Source organism: Thalassophryne amazonica, chromosome 12 (genome assembly GCF_902500255.1).
Source record: "Thalassophryne amazonica chromosome 12, fThaAma1.1, whole genome shotgun sequence".
Lineage (NCBI taxonomy): Eukaryota > Metazoa > Chordata > Actinopteri > Batrachoidiformes > Batrachoididae > Thalassophryne > Thalassophryne amazonica.
In genome coordinates this window covers 24,731,092-24,749,950 of record NC_047114.1, presented here as the reverse complement: position 1 = coordinate 24,749,950, position 18,859 = coordinate 24,731,092, and the positions used below count along the sequence as shown (strand labels likewise).

The window sequence follows — 18,859 nt, the reverse complement described above, 5'->3', positions numbered from 1 at the left end:
TTGGAGTGTGTTTATTGTATTTTGCCATGGGTAGTGTTTTTGTAATGCACCTGTTTCTTTTTTGCACTTAACCCTTTGAATCCCGCTGTCTGTGACTCTTTGTGGCTCTTGCTGTAACAATTTCTTACTTTTCAGTAGATATCAGGTGCATATAGCATATTTTTGAACGCTTTTTAAACATTTTTGCTGTGTTTTCTTCCTCTGAAGAATGCATCTTGGTCGCTACCATCTTGGATGTTTTGCGCTCTCTTATTGGACCAGCAGGTTACACGTGACTCAAACTGCGGCACGCATGACACCAATATTATTATTATTATTATGAGTAAAAAGATTGTTGTGCCCCATGTGTCTGAATGGGATGAAACGATACGGCTTTCACCTTAAGGCCTAAAATAAGAAAAGTGTTTCAAGTCAGTGATAATCCTGCTGAAAGCATCATCACTGCTCCACAAAGTGACTTCACTGTGATTATTTCCAGGGAAATCCTGCATTAAATATCCTATTCCGTGTGCCGTGGTGTGGACAGAAATAATTAATACCTGTCACATTCCAGATGCGGTGCAAGTAAAGGCCTGTAATTCCAACTACCCCCCTCTCCATCTTCAGCATTCCTCCCACTTACCTTTCACCCACTTAGCATGGCCTGCAGGCTGCTGAGTGGCTCCTCCTTTCTGGTCTGGATCACATAAAACCAGTGTAATAACCTTTCCCCTAATTCTCACAGTTCTCCAACAGCACATCTCTGACGGGTAAATGCTTGTGACGCATGCTGACTCCGTCCAGGACGATTCGATTGTGTAAGGAGAAGGCGTGATCCAGCCTTTGCACTGGGCTGCTTCTTTTGTGTCTTTTTAGGAACAGTTTGAGAACCGTCCAGTTTGATGTAATCTGAACAAATATTCCACATTTTTTAGCGAAATGAAAATTATTGTGAAGGTGTGTGAACTCAGCAGTGATGTCAAAAGGAGATTTGTTTTTCTTTTGTATCATTTTGTTGTGCATTCTATATTTAGGATTTTTTTTTGGGGGGGGGGGGGGTGATTCAGTCAAATGGTGTCAGGAGCTTATTATGTCCTCCAAGGGTGTAGTAAAATTAGTGTTTATTTGTCTGTCAGCAGGATTATGTCAAAACTGTTGCACTGATTTTGACCAAATTTTCACCACAGATAGATATTAGAACCCATTACAGTTTGGAGGTGATCCAGATTCTGGATCAAGTTTCACTTTATATACACTAAAAAAAGAGAATGTTTGAACCAACTTAAAGTGTTACAATTTGTAAAAAACCTGAATGAATTAAGTTGTTTGAACTTAAGTTTGTAAGTTAAATCAACTCTAACTTACAAACTTAAGTTCAAACAACTTAATTCATTCAGGTTTTTTACAAATTGTAACACTTTAAGTTGGTTCACACATTCTCTTTTTTCAGTGTAGGCTTTGAAGGATTACTGTTAGCAGGATTATTTCAAAACTACTGCATGGCTTTTCACCAGTTTTTCAACACAGATACATATTAGGCCATGGAAGACCTCATTCAATTTTGGAGGTTATCTGGATCCAGATGCAGATTCTGGATCAAGTTTCACTTTATATAGGTTTTGAAGGATTACGTTAAAACTACTTCATGGATTCTCACCAAATTTTCACCACAGATACATATTAGGCCATGGAAGACTCCATTATATTTTGGAGGTGATCCAGACAGAGATTGGCAGACATCAGAAATCTCTGATTGCTCCCAGAGGGACTAAAAGTAGAGTCGCTGCTCTTCTGCATCGAAAGGAGCAAGTTGAGGTGGTTCAGGCATCTTGTCAGTATGCTCCCTGACCGTCTCGCTAGGGAGGTTTTCTATGCACGTCCAACTAGGAGGAGACCTGGGGAAGACCCAGGACATGCTGGAGGGATTCTATTTCCCAGCTGGCTTGGGAATGCCTCTGGATCACCTGGGAAGAGTTATGACTTGGCTGAGGTTAGGGCCCCTTCACACATAGTATGAATGTGGTCGAATTGCACACTGAAGTGCACATGAAGCAGGATTCGTATGCAATACATCTAAAATCATAGCTGCCTCCAACGCCTCGTACACCTGTTGCTACAACTATTTGCACACACCAGCAGCTGAAAGACAGAGTGTGCCCTGGGAAAGCCCATTTGATCCCACTCACGGCAGGTGTCGGCCAAATTCCAGGTGATACGCACAAACATCTAACACCGTTCACTTGATACTTAGAAAAATTTCACATCCAGCTCGACAGTGATTGTCTGCTGACTGTTGTCGTGCTAATAGCTCAAATGCCCACACATTTTCTAAATGTCCCCACAAGTGTGGCATTGCAAACAGCAACACACATGTGATCTGCATGTGCATTTGCACGTGTGTTGTGCCCCCACCCACCCCCCACCCCAAAACACATCTGGTGTGCTGGGAGGGAGCACACTTGAATAAAATGCTTATATGTATATACAGATCTGATCACATGGGGGCTGGACAGCCAGGTCTGATCGCACACAGCACGGGGAGGAGCCTGTCAGCTGACCACAGCACACTGACAGCTTGATGACAGCTCAGTGCACATAAACAGAATCCACCACCAGGACAGTTATATAAATAATTACAACAATACCTACATACACAATTATATAACAAATAATGAAAATGAATGACCACATAACACAGAGTGACACATTGGTCTGGGCCCTGAATGGACAGGCTGCATGTCTGCCCACAGCGTCTGCTGTTAGATCTGTGCTCCTGGATGTCCCAGCTGGAGAACATGTACTGCGTTTTGAAGGACATGAACTTACAACATTCCTCCGTGATGCGCATATCTCTGCCTGCTGTCCTCACGTGGAAATACATAAAACATCTTTCGCCTTTGCTGCGGGCTTCAGCAGCCGCACACAGTGCACCCTGTCCATGTCCTTGTTGTTTTCAGGCATATTTCCACACCATTTACAGAACAGTAATGGTAGCACAGTGGTGAAGTTTCTGGCCGTCAATCAGAGCTTTGCAGGTTTGAATCCCGTGGGTGGCATGTATTTTTTCTTTTCACAGCAGCTGTGCAATGTGGTTGCACGAAACCATTGCAGCGGCATCGTTCACGCCTGCCCGTCAGCTCAATGTTTTAGTGGTTCGCTCATATGAACGGTTCCACTGTGATTCGCCGATTTGCACTTATTCGTACTATGTGTGAAGGGGCCCTTAGGGAGGTTTGTGATGAGCTGCTTAATCTGCTCCACCGCAACCAGGACCCGGATGAGTGGCAGAAAATGAATGAATGCATGAATTCTCCCTGATGATCGTTTTGTCAAATCAAGTAAAGAAAAAACTAACATTAGTATCAATAACTGACACAGTAGACTGGTATGAGTGTTGTCTTACCTGTCCAGCAGCTCTCCAGCAAAACCTAATGTGAAATATGTCAACACTAGGACCCACCTGCATCTCTGGTTCTCTATCAGTTGTGTCTGTTACTTTGTTTCTAATAAATTTACATCTTTTTTGGTGGGGTGCAGAGGGGAGCATTTTCAGCTAAAATTGAAGGTCTGCTGAGTGTCTTCGTCGCCATGATGGTGACACTGACCAAGATCACCGTTTCAGAATCAGAAAACTTTCCTGTGTCTTCTATATTGCAGAAAGTATATTGAAGCATCTGTTTGCTGTATTTTAGCCCACATGGGTCAAAATCCTAAATCGTTTGCAGACATGGTGAATTTTCATCATATTGGAGATCTCTGATTATGATTATTTGAATACTGAGGAACAACACTGTACTGGTGCAGAATAAAATTACTCAAATGGTAAAAAAGGGAATTAAAAGGGAGTACACCTTCAACATTTATTAGAAAAAACTGTCCTGAATTCACCTCTTTATTTAACATGTCATCTTTTGTTCATCAAGTTTTGTTCATCAAAAGCTGCAGTCAGCAGTTTTTTTTGGTTGTTGTTTTTGTAGTCCTGCTAAATAACAAACAAACAAACAAACAGCTGTAGATGTAAGCGTGACCTCCTTGTCAGAGGTCATTATGCTAAAGTTCAAGCTGTGGCACGGAGCAATTCCAGCTGCTGATATTTCCAAAGCGTTTAAGGTTTGACATGAAGTGGAGGGTTTTTGTGTTGCCTGAACCTGCTTTCTGTCTCCTGAGCTTTAATCAGACTTTATCATCTCACTTCAGGATGTTCATGTGCTGATTTTACTCGGTGCTGGTGGTGTCAGTAGTTTAGGTTCAGATATCTGTTTGTTGTATCATGTCTGTCTCTGCACCGACGGGTGAACAGACGGGTGGAGGAGGGAGCGAAACCTGAGCGTGACACCACTCCTCCCTGTTTCCTGTCAGCCAATAGGAAGCAGCTCTCTGCTGGACGTCAGGACAGTATATGAGTGGAGCTGCCGGTGCTGAGTGAGGAGCTGAAGCTCTGACATCAGAATCCAGAGGACAGGACGGTGAACTGAACATCTCCGCAGGATCCATCACAATGAGAGTGACGCTGGCGACTCTGACCCTCTGCCTGGTGCAGCTCGCGGCCTCGGGTTTCCCTTTTGACAAGAAACCCTCCGGTAGCACCGTTAAGGAGCGGCGTATGCAGTATGCAGCGTGGGATGACATAAACATCATTGCCCACGGGCTGCTCCAGCTGGGCCAGGGCTTGAAGGAGCATGTGGACAAAGCCAAAGTCCAGATGAGGGACATTTCCAGCAAGCTGAATGTGTTCAATCACACAGTGATGGAGCTGAGCAAGGAGAGCCAGCGGCTGCAGGCAGAGGGCCAGGGGCTGAAGGCTCTGGCCTGGGGCCTGGAGGGCCGAGAGGGGCAGCTGCTGAACATCACGGCCGAACTGAAGGAGAAGATGGAGGCCATGCAGCAGGAGAGGAGGATGATGAGCGAGAGGATGAGCCGGCTGGAGGACAGGGTGGACAGTATGCTGCAGGGGGGCGCTGCCAGGAACACTACCGACACTGGCACCATCCAGGTAAGAGCGCAGGGGTTCTGGTTCTGATGGTCACATTTGAACAGAGGATAGACGTGATGAGTGATGGAGGACAAAACCCTCCATCCTTTGTCCAGAGAGTCAAGGAGGATGTGTAAATCTCAACCTGTCGTAGTTGAAACAAGCCACTCCCAACACACGAGTAAATACTGTGAGTGGAAAAGAGTGCGGGGGGGTCCACACAGGAAGAGCGTGTGCTACGTGCAGGAAAAGCTGAAGGCTCTCAGACAGAGTGTGTGCTGCTGCATCAGCTGCAGGAATGTGTGGGTGATTCATCACAGCCGCGACCTCTGACCCCGTGTGGTCACACAACAGCTCGGCCTCCACAAACTCTCTCAGTTTACAGAGTGAACCTGAAAACCACAATGAAAAGTCCCACAGGTGACGTCCAGTCAAGTCCACCAGCGTTTGGACATTGACAGTGACACGTTTGTGTCTTTTTGATAGAATCAGCATGCGCTCGCTGTGTCGACTTTCAGCTTTCATTCAAAGCGTTCAAGAAAAATATCAGATTAATCGTTTAGAAATGACAGCCATGTTAATACACAGTCAAGCCATCAGAGCCCATAAATAATTGGACAAACTGATTATCAGGGTTATTTTTTTGATGCTTTAATGCACAGCCAGCTGTCTGGAGTCAAATCAGAGGATGGACAGAAGACGATTTCCAAGCGACTGAATATGTCTTACATTTACATCACTCATGAGGAAGTAAATCTGCAGAATAGATAGTTCTCAACAACTGATTGCGCAATAGTGAGGGAAGCCACCAAGAGACACCCAGACTACTCTGAAAGAGCAATAGGCTTCTGTGGCTGTGATTAGAGAAACTTCATAATGAAGTAGTACAGAGAATAAAAAGTACGGTACAGAACCCTATAACGCCTTCACAGCTGTCATTGACGCCTTGGAGGCTTCCTTCACTTGTCACTGCTCCAGACAGATTTACCATACTGTTTGTAATTCATTATGATTGGCGTAAATGAAGTCATATTCAGTGACTCATGTATTCATCCCCTGGCTTGTCTAAAGACAACTGGCTGCAAAAGTGATGATTTCTACAAAAAATAATCCTCATATGTATTTATTCATTTTCAAGACCTGCTTCCTCCATTCAAAGGTCACACGGGGGGCTGGAACTAATTCCAGAAGTCAAAGGGCAGGGGTGGCCAAGCTCGGTCCTCGAGAGCCACCTTCCTGACACTCTTAGTTGTCTCCCTGCTCCAACACACCTGAATCCAATGAAAGGCTCATTAAAGGTCTGCTAACGAGTCTTTCATTGGATTCAGGTGTGTTGGAGCAGGGAGACAACTAAGAGTGTCAGGAAGGTGGCTCTCGAGGACCGAACTTGGCCACCCCTGTCATAGGGCAACACATTTAATTTGTCCAGTTACTTTTGGTCTGTGACACCTGCTGGTCATTTGTTGTGGACTAACTCTGATCTTCTTGTCTGTCTCAGGTGATGATGGAGACTCAGAGCCGACGCCTTGATGATCTGATGGACCGGATCAGTCTCCAGCAAGAGAAACTGGACAAGCAGAACGTGCGCATCAGGACACTACAAAGTCAGGTGAGGAAGCATGAATGATGAGCTGGACTGGACTGCACATCCGAATTGTGTGTGGTGTAATTATTTTTGTTTTTTTGTTTTTTAAATATCAGATCCAACAGTCCAGAGAGAGAACATCCTCGCCGAGCGCCAACCCTGACCACTCATATCAACCGGGCATCGAGGAACAAAGCGACTCGCCAATTGGTGAGTAAAGCCAAGAAGCGTCCAAACTCCTTCTTGACAGGCGGTTAAATCGATGAGATGAAACGTGACACCAAAAGTTGCACACCATCTGGTTAGTGAGCTCATTAAAGGAGATTTACATCAACACCAATCAAACTCAGTCAGTCTAATCAGCATGAGTCTCCTCAACCAGACATCTGGTAGGCTTCAGGCATTCGCCCAGAAGAGCTTCTGATTTAAGAAGCACAGGGAGCCTCAGCGAGGATCACCTTACGCTGAGCATGTGCTTTCCACAGACTACAACTGATGGCAGTTGTCCTTGAGGAGGACTTTCGACATGTTGTGTATGTGGACAACAAACACAGAACATTTTGCGTTCTCGAAAATACCGGCCATTTTTGAGCCCTGCATGCTTCCACTTTCAGGAAAAGGCTTAAAATTGATGTCTCACCCACTTTTTAAATGGTTAGGGATTAATCTTTTGGAAATGCATAAAATGTCTGAAAATTTGTACAATAGTTCCACATTTGAACCTCAGTGTGGTGCAGTTCAGGAAGTCATGCACAGTAGGATAATTCCAACATGGTCAGTATCCGGAATTTTTTGGCTTTGCGGGTCCTGGGTGTAAACCACGTAGGAAGACATCTCCACCATCCTTCCATCACCTCCTCTTCAAAGTGGTCCTCCACTGCATGGCATCACCCGGGTCCAAACCTGAGGTGGCTCATACAGTTGGGCACTTGGAACATCTTTTCTCTGAGCAAGGATGATCATTTAGGAAACCTATGGATTTCCTGTTGGAACCCTATAAAATTTTAAATCCCACAAGAATCATTTGTGGAAATCCCACAGGATTTTTGAATCCTATAGGAATTCTATAAGAATCCTATTGAATTTAATTTTCCTACATGTCAGTTTCTATAGGGATGCCATGGGATTTTTTTCCTTTCCTTTAGGAAACCTATAGGAATGCTGTGAGAGTTTTGTTTCTATTGGAAACCTGCTGGAATTCTGATAGCAATACTACAGCATTTTTTCCCTAATAGGAATTCCTGAAGGCTTCCAGGAGGAATCTTGTAGAATTTTGAATCTTATATGACTCTTATAGGATTTTATTTTCCTGTTAGATACTGAGATGACTTTTTGAGTTGATTCATTCAATCACAAGCCGTGTATTGTGTATTTTTATTTTGTCCAAAATGTAATGTGTTTTTAAGACACCTGTATTAAATGGATGATAACATTATTTAAACACCCATATCCAGTTTGCATTACTGTATTTTCTGGAGTATAAGTGGCACCTTTTTCTGTATTATCAGCTCTTTAATTTTGGGATTTTTGTGCACTGTTATAGTGTACTTTTATTATTGGCATTTATTATTTTATTACTGGAGTTTATTTTATTTAGTGCTTAAAATCCTGGGAAAGACCTTTATAAATAATAGTAATATATTTGTTTATTTATTTATTTTGTGAATGTATGATTTTTCAGTATATAAGTTGCACTGGTCATACGAGCTCCCAAACAAGTCAAAGAAAGAAAGAAAATATGACTTTTACTCCAGAAAATATGGTATATTACAGTATTTTCATCATCCCAAAGGACGCAGTGAGTCTACACTCAAAAAATAGCCCTTTGGATGAACTCAATTCCATTATGTGCAGGATTTCCATCTAATTAATATATGTAGCCCCAACTCAAATAAAGTGCATCCATGCAAGATAATGTAATTTAATTTAGTTGGGACTGCATATATTTATTAGGTGGAATCCAATCCAGTGACTCATTGGATGAACTCAATTCAATTATGGGCAGGATTTCCATCTAATAAATATATGTAGTCAAAACTAAATTCAATTATCTTGCATGGATGCACTTTATTTGAGTTGGGGGTACATACAGTGAGGAAAATAAGTATTTGAACACCCTGCGATTTTGCAAGTTCTCCCACTTAGAAATCATGGAGGGGTCTGAAATTTTCATCTTAGGTGCATGTCCACTGTGAGAGACATAATCTTAAAAAAAAAAAATCTGAAAATCACAATGTATGATTTTTTTAATAATTTATTTGTATGTTACTGCTGCAAATAAGTATTTGAACACCTACCAACCAGCAAGAATTCTAGTTCTCACAGACCTGTTAATTTTTCTTTAAGAAGCCCTCAAATTCTGCACTCTTTACCTGTATTAATTGCACCTGTTTGAACTTACCTGTATAAAAGACACCTGCTCACACACTCACTCAATCAATCACACTCCAACCTGTCCACCATAGCCAAGACCAAAGAGCTGTCTAAGGACACCAGCGACAAAACTCTAGACCTGCACAAGGCTGGGATGGACTACAGGACAACAGGCAAGCAGCTTGGTAGAAGACAACAACTGTTATGATTATTTATTAGAAAGTGGAAGAAACACAAGATGACTGTCAATCTCCCTCAGTCTGGGATTCCATGCAAGATCTCACTTTGTGGGGTAAGGTTGATTCTGAGAAAGCTCAGAACTACACAGGAGGACCTGGTCAATGACCTGAAGAGAGCTGGGACCACAGTCACAAAGATTACATTAGTAACACATGATGCTGTCATGGTTTAAAATCCTGCAGGGCAGCAAGGTCCCCCTGCTCAAGCCAGCACATGTCCAGGCCCATTTGAAGTTCACCAGTGACCATCTGGATGATCCAGAGGAGGCATGGGAGAAGGTCATGTGGTCAGATGAGACCAGAATAGAGCTTTTTGGAATCAACTCCACTTATCATGTTTAGAGGATGAGAACAACCCCAAGAAAACCATCCCAACCGTGAAGCATGGGGGTGGAAACATCACACTCTGGGGGTGCACTTCTGCAAAGGGGACAGGACGACTGCACCGTATTGAAGGGAGGATGGATGGGGTCAAGTATTGCGAGATTCTGGCAAACAACCTCATTCCCTCAGTAAGAGCATTGAAGATGGGTCATGGCTGGGTCTTCCAGCATGACAATGACCCCAAACACACAGCCAGGGCAACTAAGGAGGGGCTCCGTAAGAAGCATTTCAAGGTCCTGGAGTGGCCTGGCCAGTCTCCAGACCTGAACTCAATAGAAAATCTTTGGAGGGAGCTGAAACTCCAAACCTGAAAGATCTGGAGAAGATCTGTGTGGATGAATGGACCAAAATCCCTGCTGCAGTGTGTGCAAACCTGGTGAAAAACTACAGGAAACATTTGACCTCTGTAATTGCAAACAAAGGCTCTGTACCAAATATTAACATTGATTTTCACAGGTGTTCAAATACTTATTTGCAGCAGTAACATACAAATAAATTATTAAAAAATAATACATTTTGATTTCCATTTTTTTTTTTTTTTTTATTTTAGATTATGTCTCAGTGGACATGTGGACATGCACCTAAGATGAAAATTTCAGACCCCTCCATGATTTCTAAGTGGGAGAACTTGCAAAATCACAGGGTGTTCAAATACTTATTTTCCTCACTGTATATTTATTAGATGGGAGTCCTGTTCATAATTGAATTGAGTTCATCCAGTGCATCAGTTTTTTGAGTGCGACAGACTGAAGAAAAATATTACACCTACAACATCCAAAATAAAAACCACTCAATTATATCTTGTAATATAGATATGTGGAGACATTAGCTGCTGCTCTGAACAGTGACAATGAGGGAAACTGTGGAAACAGTGAGAAATAAAAGAAAGATGTGATGGAAACATGATGATGGGGCGACACCTGTAGAAGTAGAGCTCTGAGCTGTTTGCAGTCAGAAGCAGAGTAAAGGACATCAGTCAGGGTCAGTCCTACAGCCCAGATTCCAATAACCCCTGTGATGGTGCTGACATCAGCACAATGTGGAATGAGGAGAAACCTGTGTCATGGGCCGCTTTCAACTGGGACAAAGTTCTCAGGATGTTTATTCAGGGTCAGAACAGGATTCGTGCTACGGGCAGCAGGACGTTTTTACTCCAAATTCATGTTCCTCAGATGAGTGTCAGAGAGGAAGTAGCCGCCTAGACTTATCTGTGCACACTGTGCAGATGTTGTCCACTGTTATGAAGATGTTCTCCTGCCTGAAGAATGAACAACCTTTCACCTACATCTGTCAGGGAATCAGACCTCCCTCCTTCCTTCGTCTCCTCTCTCCTCCCCCATCTCCATCTCCCACTGTCACTCATGAGAAGTGTGCCAAAGGTCAGGAGAACCCCTCAGCTCCCAGAGGTCACGCCTACGCAGGAGAAGGTCAAATCAAGCAAATCAGGAGGTCTACAGTCAGCCAGTGAGGTCGGACGCCACCTGATCCAGTTACACCGACACCATCGTCACCTCATGTGGGGTCATTTTAGTTTTCCTCTCTGTTAAATGAACCACATGAAGTCAGCGGTTTGCGCACATAAACAGGTTCCTGTTGGATCTGCGGATGCATGGCTGTGGACTCTGCAGCTTTGTGATGCCGCGTTCTGTCGTGCTCAGATGGTGTAATCCCGCCCTCTTTGTGCACTCCATGTACATGCACAGGCCGTGCATTCACATGTCACACTCAGCATGATGTGCACGTGACAGAGGTGTGACAAGGCAGAGCGGAGCGCCACAGAAAGGGGGAAGTCGGGGTTGAGGGGTAGCAGCTGGAACCGAGGAAGCGTGCAGGGGCACTGTGATAAAGGTCATACGTGCAGCTCGCTCATTGGCTCCCCTTTGTTAAGGTGGTCACAGACATCATCAGGCTCACGTCACGATATATATCGTCTGAAATCATAGACTTATTTGCTGTGAATGACAAACTCATGACGACTCAGCAGGTTCAGACACACACTCAGGTCCATAAGTATTTGGACAGTGAGACAGTTTTACAAATTTTGCCAAAAAATATCACACGGACCATTTGACAATTACAGCAATGTTTTACATTGTCCATTTTAAAGGCAACAAGTAACTGGACCAACTAAATATAGGATTATTATTTGCACAACTAATTATCACTTTTACAGCCGGTTTCTTTACAAAAGTCAGGGGATGGATACATGAACATTCCCAAGTCAGTGATTCATTTACAGTACATCCATGTTTAAGAAATACAAGCAGTACTGTGCTGTACTTTACTGTAAATCATTCTGCAGTAGGCAGTTGTCAAAAATGGAGTTTCTATACAAGAAGATAAGAGAAACCACCAAGACACCCGGACAACTGTGAAGAAATCAGCTTGGGTGGTTGTGTTCCATGGTGGAGTTCAACAGAGAAAGATTTTCAAAGAAGAAAACTTGGCTTGAACAAATCTTAGCTCAAGTTTGTGCCTTGTGGAAAAAGTTTCTTCTTTTTAAGGTGAAATGTATCAGAGGGTTGATACAAACCCTGCAAGCTCTGAACAAAACATGACGTCCTTTTAGGACTTCCTTGTAACTTCATAATTACATCTCTTATACCAGTCAATCACAAATATTTTTCCCAACAGTGTGAACTTGAGCCCTATTAGTTGTGGAGATATAGCACACATTGTGTTTTTGCACCATGTTTTATTGACCTTGACTTTTGTCTGGTCCTCTTCAAATGTTAATCATCTTGAGATATCTGCCCAAGTAATAGCCCCACCAAGTTTGGTGAAAATCCATCCAGTGTTTTTTTTATAGTTATCTTGTTCCCACACACACACACTTACAGCACCCTGCTTTGCCACATTGTCGGCTCCCAGGGTAGAAATCCTCCTCTGTGCCGTGTAACAGTGAAGCTGAAAAACGGGTGATGCAGTAGACCAAAGTTGCATGATGCACAGTTTCTCCAGTCACAGCCAGAGGAGCCTGAATCTCCTTCAGAGTTGTCCACAAGTGTAATGTGCTCAAAATATGCTCAAAAGGATACGAAAACAAGAGCAATCAAAGATTTCTGATGTCCAATTATCTGGATCACCTTCAAAATTTAAGGGAGTCTTACATGTCCTAATATCTATGTGTGGTGAAACTTTCAGCAAAATCTTTGCAGTAGTTTTGACATAATCCTTCAAAGCCTATATACGAGGTCTGTCAATAAAGTATAGGTCCTTTTTATTTTTTTCAAAAACTATATGGATTTCATTCATATGTTTTTACGTCAGACATGCTTGAACACTCGTGCGCATGCGTGAGTTTTTCCACGCCTGTCGGTGACGTCATTCGCCTGTGAGCACTCCTTGTGGGAGGAGTCGTCCAGCCCCTCGTCGGAATTCCTTTGTCTGAGAAGTTGCTGAGAGACTGGCGCTTTGTTTGATCACAATTTTTTCTAAACCTGTGAGACACATTGAAGTGGACACGGTTCGAAAAATTAAGCTGGTTTTCAGTGAAAATTTTAATGGCTGATGAGAGATTTTGACGTGATACTGTCGCTTTAAGGACTTCCCACGGTGCGAGATGTCACGCAGCGCTCTCAGGCGCCGTCGTCAGCCTGTTTCAAGCTGAAAACCTCCACATTTCAGGCTCTATTGATCCAGGACGTCGTGAGAGAACAGAGAAGTTTCAGAAGAAGTCGGTTTCAGCATTTTATCCGGATATTCCACTGTTAAAGGAGATTTTTTTAATGAAAGACGTGCGGACGGGTCAAGCGTCAGGACGCAGCCGGCGCGTTGCGGCGGCACAGGAAAAACACCTCCGTGTTGATAACCATTTGTAAAATCCAGGCGGCTTTTGATGGCTTTCAGTGGAGTGAGTATATGAGAAATTGTTTAACAGCTGGACATGTTCCAACTTGTCCTTAAGGCTTCCAACAGAGGTGTTTTTCCTGTGGCGGAGCGTCGCGGCGGCTCGAGCCGACGCTGCAATCCGCCCGCACGTCTTTCATTAAAAAAATCTCCTTTAACAGTGGAATATCCAGATAAAATGCTGAAACCGACTTCTTCTGAAACTTCTCTGTTCTCTCACGACGTCCTGGATCAATAGAACCTGAAATGTGGAGGTTTTCAGCTTGAAACAGGCTGACGACGGCGCCTGAGAGCGCTGCGCGACGTCTCGCTCCGTGGGAAGTCCTTAAAGCGACAGTATCACCTCAAAATCTCTCATCAGCTATTAAAATTTTCACCGAAAACCAGCTTAATTTTTCGAACCGTGTCCACTTCGATGTGTCTCACAGGTTTAGAAAAAATTTTGATCAAACAAAGCGCCAGTCTCTCAGGAACTTCTCAGACAAAGGAATTCCGACGAGGGGCTGGACGATTCCTCCCACAAGGAGTGCTCACAGGCGAATGACGTCACTGACAGGCGTGGAAAAACTCACGCATGCGCACGAGGGTTCAAGCATGTCTGACATAAAAACATATGAATGAAATACATATAGTTTTTGAAAAAAAATAAAAAGGACCTATACTTTATTGACAGACCTCGTAAAGTGAAACTTGATCCAGAATTCAGATCCAGATCACCTCAAAAATGTAATGGGTTCTTCCATGGCTTAATATCTATCTGTGGTGAACATTTGTCAAAATCCGTGCAGTAGTTTTGACATAATCCTGCTAACAGACAGACGGACAAATAAATACACGCTGATGATTTTATTACATTCCTCAGTGGACGTAATTAGAGAAGAGTTAAAGTTCTCCAGCTAAAATAAAGTGGGTTCAGATGCCCATTCTCTTCTGCTGAATCCCTTTGCGGTGCTCCAGCATATCCCAGCATGCACCAGCTGAAGGCAGAGTGCAGACTGGGCAGATGGTGCTGTTAAACGTGTCACTCATTTGGGGCTGTACCAGCACGTGCACGCACACACACACAGCATGATAACCACCAAGTCCTTCTTCTTCCAGATGTGCCGTCAGACTGCCACAAGGTGTTTCTGAGAGGAATGACCACGAGTGGTGTTTACGTCATCCAACCAAATCACCAACAAGCCTTTAAAGTCTTCTGTGAGATGAAATCTGGTAAGTGGAGTTGATCCTCCACCACCTCTTTTCACTGCACTGAACTAATAAGATAATCACTAAAGACAAACAGAGGAAAAGGTCAAAGTCTGCAGACAGAACTGAGTTTTGGGGATTTTTTTGGTGGTTGCGTGCAGATGGTGGATGGACAGTGATCCAGAGGCGCCAGGACGGCTCAGTGGACTTTGACCAGCTGTGGCAGGCCTATAAGGAGGGCTTCGGCAGCCTGAACGGTAAATGATCGCACTCTGCACACGTCTAGATTACATCACACGACATTGCTGCCACTGCACTGTTCACACGTATCACAGATCTTATTAGGCGGGGCGGATCTATTCAGGTGAGGGGTTGGGGAGGCTGTGACTTGCTTTAGGTGGGGGGTTTGGGGAGCATGCTCCCACCCACTCAGAAAATTTCAGAAAATTTTAAAAATCCGTAGCTTTTCTCCTGCATTCTGGGAAACTAAACACTGACTCTCAAGTTGTAGTTTTTAATAGGCAATTTTTAACATTTTGAACAGTGAAAATGGTCTAATTCAGCTTGCAGTCTTCATCAATCAGCCTTTATTTATGCAAGACCATCCCCATATTTTTTTTGCATCTTTGGTCAGCTGCTTGTGGGGGGGGGGGGGGGGGGTGGTTGCGGATCCACCACTGGAAGGAATTACATCCACGAGCAATCCTTCTCATTTAAACATCTGTTTCCCTGGATTCTCCTGATTAGGAACTTTGAGTACTTTGAGTACATTTCAGATCCATGTTCTCAACACCTAGGCGTTTTTTATTAAATTATGCTTTTTTACCCCCACACCAGGAGAGTTCTGGCTAGGTCTGGAGAAGATCCATTCCATTGCTAAAAACGGTGGTTATGTCCTTAAAGTCCAAATGACTGACTGGCAGGGAGACATCGCGTCCATCCACCTCCCCTTCCGCCTGGGTGGAGAAGACACCAAATATTCTCTCTACATCCTCAAGTCCAAGCCGTTCAGCCCGTTGGAGAATTCTCTGGCAACTGATGCTACATCTAGCCTGCTGTTCTCCACAAGCGACCAAGACAACGACACGAAAAGTAGCATCAACTGTGCCAAAAATCTCTCCGGTAAGTCAGAAATGATTGATGGTGGAAAATGTGAGGAATTGGTCATTTTCCACTTAGAGGCCAAAAAACCTGCAAGCTAACGATGGTAACGCTAAACTGATTTCATCGCGTCTCTGTTCCCGGCAGGCGGCTGGTGGTTCACTGGTTGTGGTCGATCCAACCTCAACGGTCGATATTTCCAGAGCCCGCCTCCCAAGAAGCGCATCGATAGGAAGCAATGCATCTTCTGGAAAACCTGGAGGGGGCGCTACTATCCCCTGAAGACCAGTACCATGATGATCGGCCCCGCCCACATTCACAGGTCATAAAGGACAGAAGAGGAGTTTAATCTTTTCTCTGTTCTACAAGTGGAAACCACAGAGACGCTGAAGAACGTTCCAAGTGAAGAACAGTTAGCTACCTGTGTTTGGTCGATCTGCGGTGAGTGTTACAGAGCGAGCTGGGACTTGTGTACAGGTCGGGACATTTCCACAAATTAAGACACACTGACAGAGAGACACAGAGCTCGATCTGTGTGAGCGCACTGAGTGTGAATGTGATTTGACGGCAGGCCGATGGCACCGCCAGCTGAAAAAAAACAGCCACAAATCTTAAAGGGTGTGTATAAAGGCAGGAAACCAGAGGTGGGACGAAGTCACCATCAAGTCATGAATCAGCAAGACTTAAGTCAGCTTGCAAACACTTGGTGGTCATTATGACTTAAGACTTGACTTGGGACTTGCTGATTCATGACTTGAGAGTGACTTGATGGTGACTTCGTCTCACCTCTGCAGGAAACTGAAGGGAGCGTTTTAATCCCAACAAACAAATACCAACATGATGAGATGAGTTTTAAAAACTAAGATATAAATGACTGTAAAGTACGATAACAGTCCAGAAATTAGCAGCTAATGTTGGAAAGCAGCTATTTGTCAGAACTCTAATAGGGCTGCTCAGTCTCGTTTGAAGCCCTACGTGATATCGCGGGATTTGACCACATCTGGGGACAGCTGGCACGAACACAGCAGGCGGGTGGAGTGTGGGAGTTTCAGCACAAACCATTCAGCCCGGCTCGGTAAACTTAAAAGCATACTCGCTGTCGCCTAGCGGACCTGCCGGTTTAAGATGGTTTCTGCTGAAACCTCCATCCTCCGAATGGTTTGTGCTGACACTCCCACACTCTGCCCAGGGATTACTCTCTTCCCCCAAACAGCATCAATTCTAATGGGAAAATAGTGTACTGTTTTGTTTTTGGCTGCAATCACTGAAGCAGTCGCGAAAAGTGCAGTTTTGGGTTTGTTTGTTTTTTTAGTTCCCATTGGAGAAGGGAAGAAGGCAAATGTGAGAGGTCGTGTCGGTAAGTGTTAGCCTACACAGCTAACCAGAGTAGCTGCGTTCTCTCACCTGCAAAACCGCCTCGACATGTTTGGGCTCCGGGTCATAAACAAACAGCAACACATGAAAATTCAGTAACTTATATCTTATATATTATATTACAATTCTAAGGTGGAACTATGCTAGTATATAAAGGTATACCTAAAAAGGAAGAGTAAAATAGGATAATAGAATAGATAAAAGAGTAGAGTAGAGCCACTTAGGTGCCTAGTCTTGAGAACCAGAGATGATAGGTTTTGTCCACTTTCCACCGCATCATCACGTTTTTTTGTATTTTCACTTTGTTTACGTGTAATTTGCCCAAAAACTCAGAGAAAGTGCCACGTTTCTGTCCCCAGAAGTAGAGAAATTACATCATATGCGTCATATTATACCTCTTTAGCGCCTGCCCTCAAACCAGACTGCGCTGCCCAATTGAAAACCATTCCAGCCTTTATACTTTATGTTTTATAACTGCTGTTGTAAAGTCTTTTTTTTTTACACTTCACAAAGTTTAAAGCTACTGAGTGTAGGATTTACTGGCATTATAGCCATTATAGCATACCTGTAACAATGAATTGATGTGTTTTGATAAGTTCAGAATCAGCCACACAGCAGCAGACTCCCTCATGGAGGCAGCCATGTTGCACCGCCATGTTAATACCAAAATAGCCCAAAAGGGACAAACTTACTTCGTCTTTGCATTTTAATTTCTCAGCCTGTAGACTGAAGAAAAGGGATGAAGACTCAATGGTTGGTCCCTGTATACTGTCTACTGGTTATTAGTGCAGGCTAACAAGTTTCAGAACGCTTATTTTTGTGAAATAGAGGCTAATTCATATTGCTCATCACAACAGAAGGCAAGTGAGCACGAATCCGAGAAAACGTGAGGAGAAATAAAATCATGGCCAGTGATTGCATAACACAATCTGCAACCTCACCAAGAGATGACATTAAAACCTACACACTGCAGCTTTAATTTTGCTGTGGAGATTTGACCATATGAAGTCATATTGACTGTTTTGACCCATTTTGTAAATAGAGCATTCAGAAACATCTTTGGTATCACTTCTATGTGCACGTGATAGTTTATATATATATATATATATATATATATATATATATATATATATATATATATATATATATATATATATATATATATATATATATATATAATTGGAGGTATTTCTTATTTAAATGCTGCAAAGAATCACAATGTATATTTCTAGTTCTGTCTGTTTGTAATTTATACTGTCTTTGTCATTTTTAAGACTATTAAGAAAGACTAGTTTGACCATAATGTGCCAATAAAACTGATAAACACTCTTTTAACTGTACTTTCTGGGCCACTTAAGAAAGAAAAGGTTTGCAACACATTTGATGAATAAAAACGGAATTAGCTATGGTGGCCACCAAATGTAGGAGTTTGGAAATGAAAATAACATAAACAAAACAAAGTACAAGTAACTTGTCGGCCACACATATATTGAGAAAGTGTCTGCTTTGATTATCTTCATACAAAATCCTTTCTGCAGGGTTGTGTGGAGGTATGACTGTGTTGTTTGTGTTTTAGAATATAACCAACTGTAAGTCACAAAATAACAGTTTATTGCTCTGATTTAGTGCTTTTCTGTGGAGTCAGTGGTGGTGGTTAAGTGCACTTGTTAGCAGTGCGGAAGGTTCTACATAGTGTGGAGTTGCATCAGGAAGGGCATCTGCTATAAACATTGGGCCAATCAACATCCAGATCCACCTCAGGTTTTAGTTTCATCAGTCCACAGCACCTTATTCCAAAATGAACCTGGCTTGTCC

The 18,859-nt window shown here is 43.2% G+C and overlaps 1 protein-coding gene across 1 annotated transcript; it reads left to right on the top strand.

Annotated features, from left to right (window-relative positions):
- Positions 1–4,409: 4,409 nt before the first annotated feature.
- On the top strand, positions 4,410–16,291 carry LOC117522068 (angiopoietin-related protein 4-like). The gene is made up of 7 exons (XM_034183437.1): positions 4,410–4,972; positions 6,450–6,560; positions 6,653–6,746; positions 14,480–14,593; positions 14,731–14,826; positions 15,407–15,691; positions 15,818–16,291. The coding sequence occupies exons 1-7, from the start codon at positions 4,478–4,480 to the stop codon at positions 15,997–15,999; spliced, it is 1,377 nt and encodes a 458-aa protein (XP_034039328.1). The 5' UTR covers positions 4,410–4,477; the 3' UTR covers positions 16,000–16,291.
- The last annotated feature ends 2,568 nt before the right edge of the window (positions 16,292–18,859 follow it).

Bases quoted from the DNA above. Each gene is read 5' to 3' on its own strand.
- LOC117522068 (XM_034183437.1), top strand. From the start codon at position 4,478: ATGAGAGTGACGCTGGCGACTCTGACCCTCTGCCTGGTGCAGCTCGCG. The intron at 6,747-14,479 runs GTGAGTAAAGCC...TTCTTCTTCCAG, and splicing joins ACAAAGCGACTCGCCAATTG to ATGTGCCGTCAGACTGCCAC. The intron at 14,594-14,730 runs GTAAGTGGAGTT...GGTTGCGTGCAG, and splicing joins CTTCTGTGAGATGAAATCTG to ATGGTGGATGGACAGTGATC.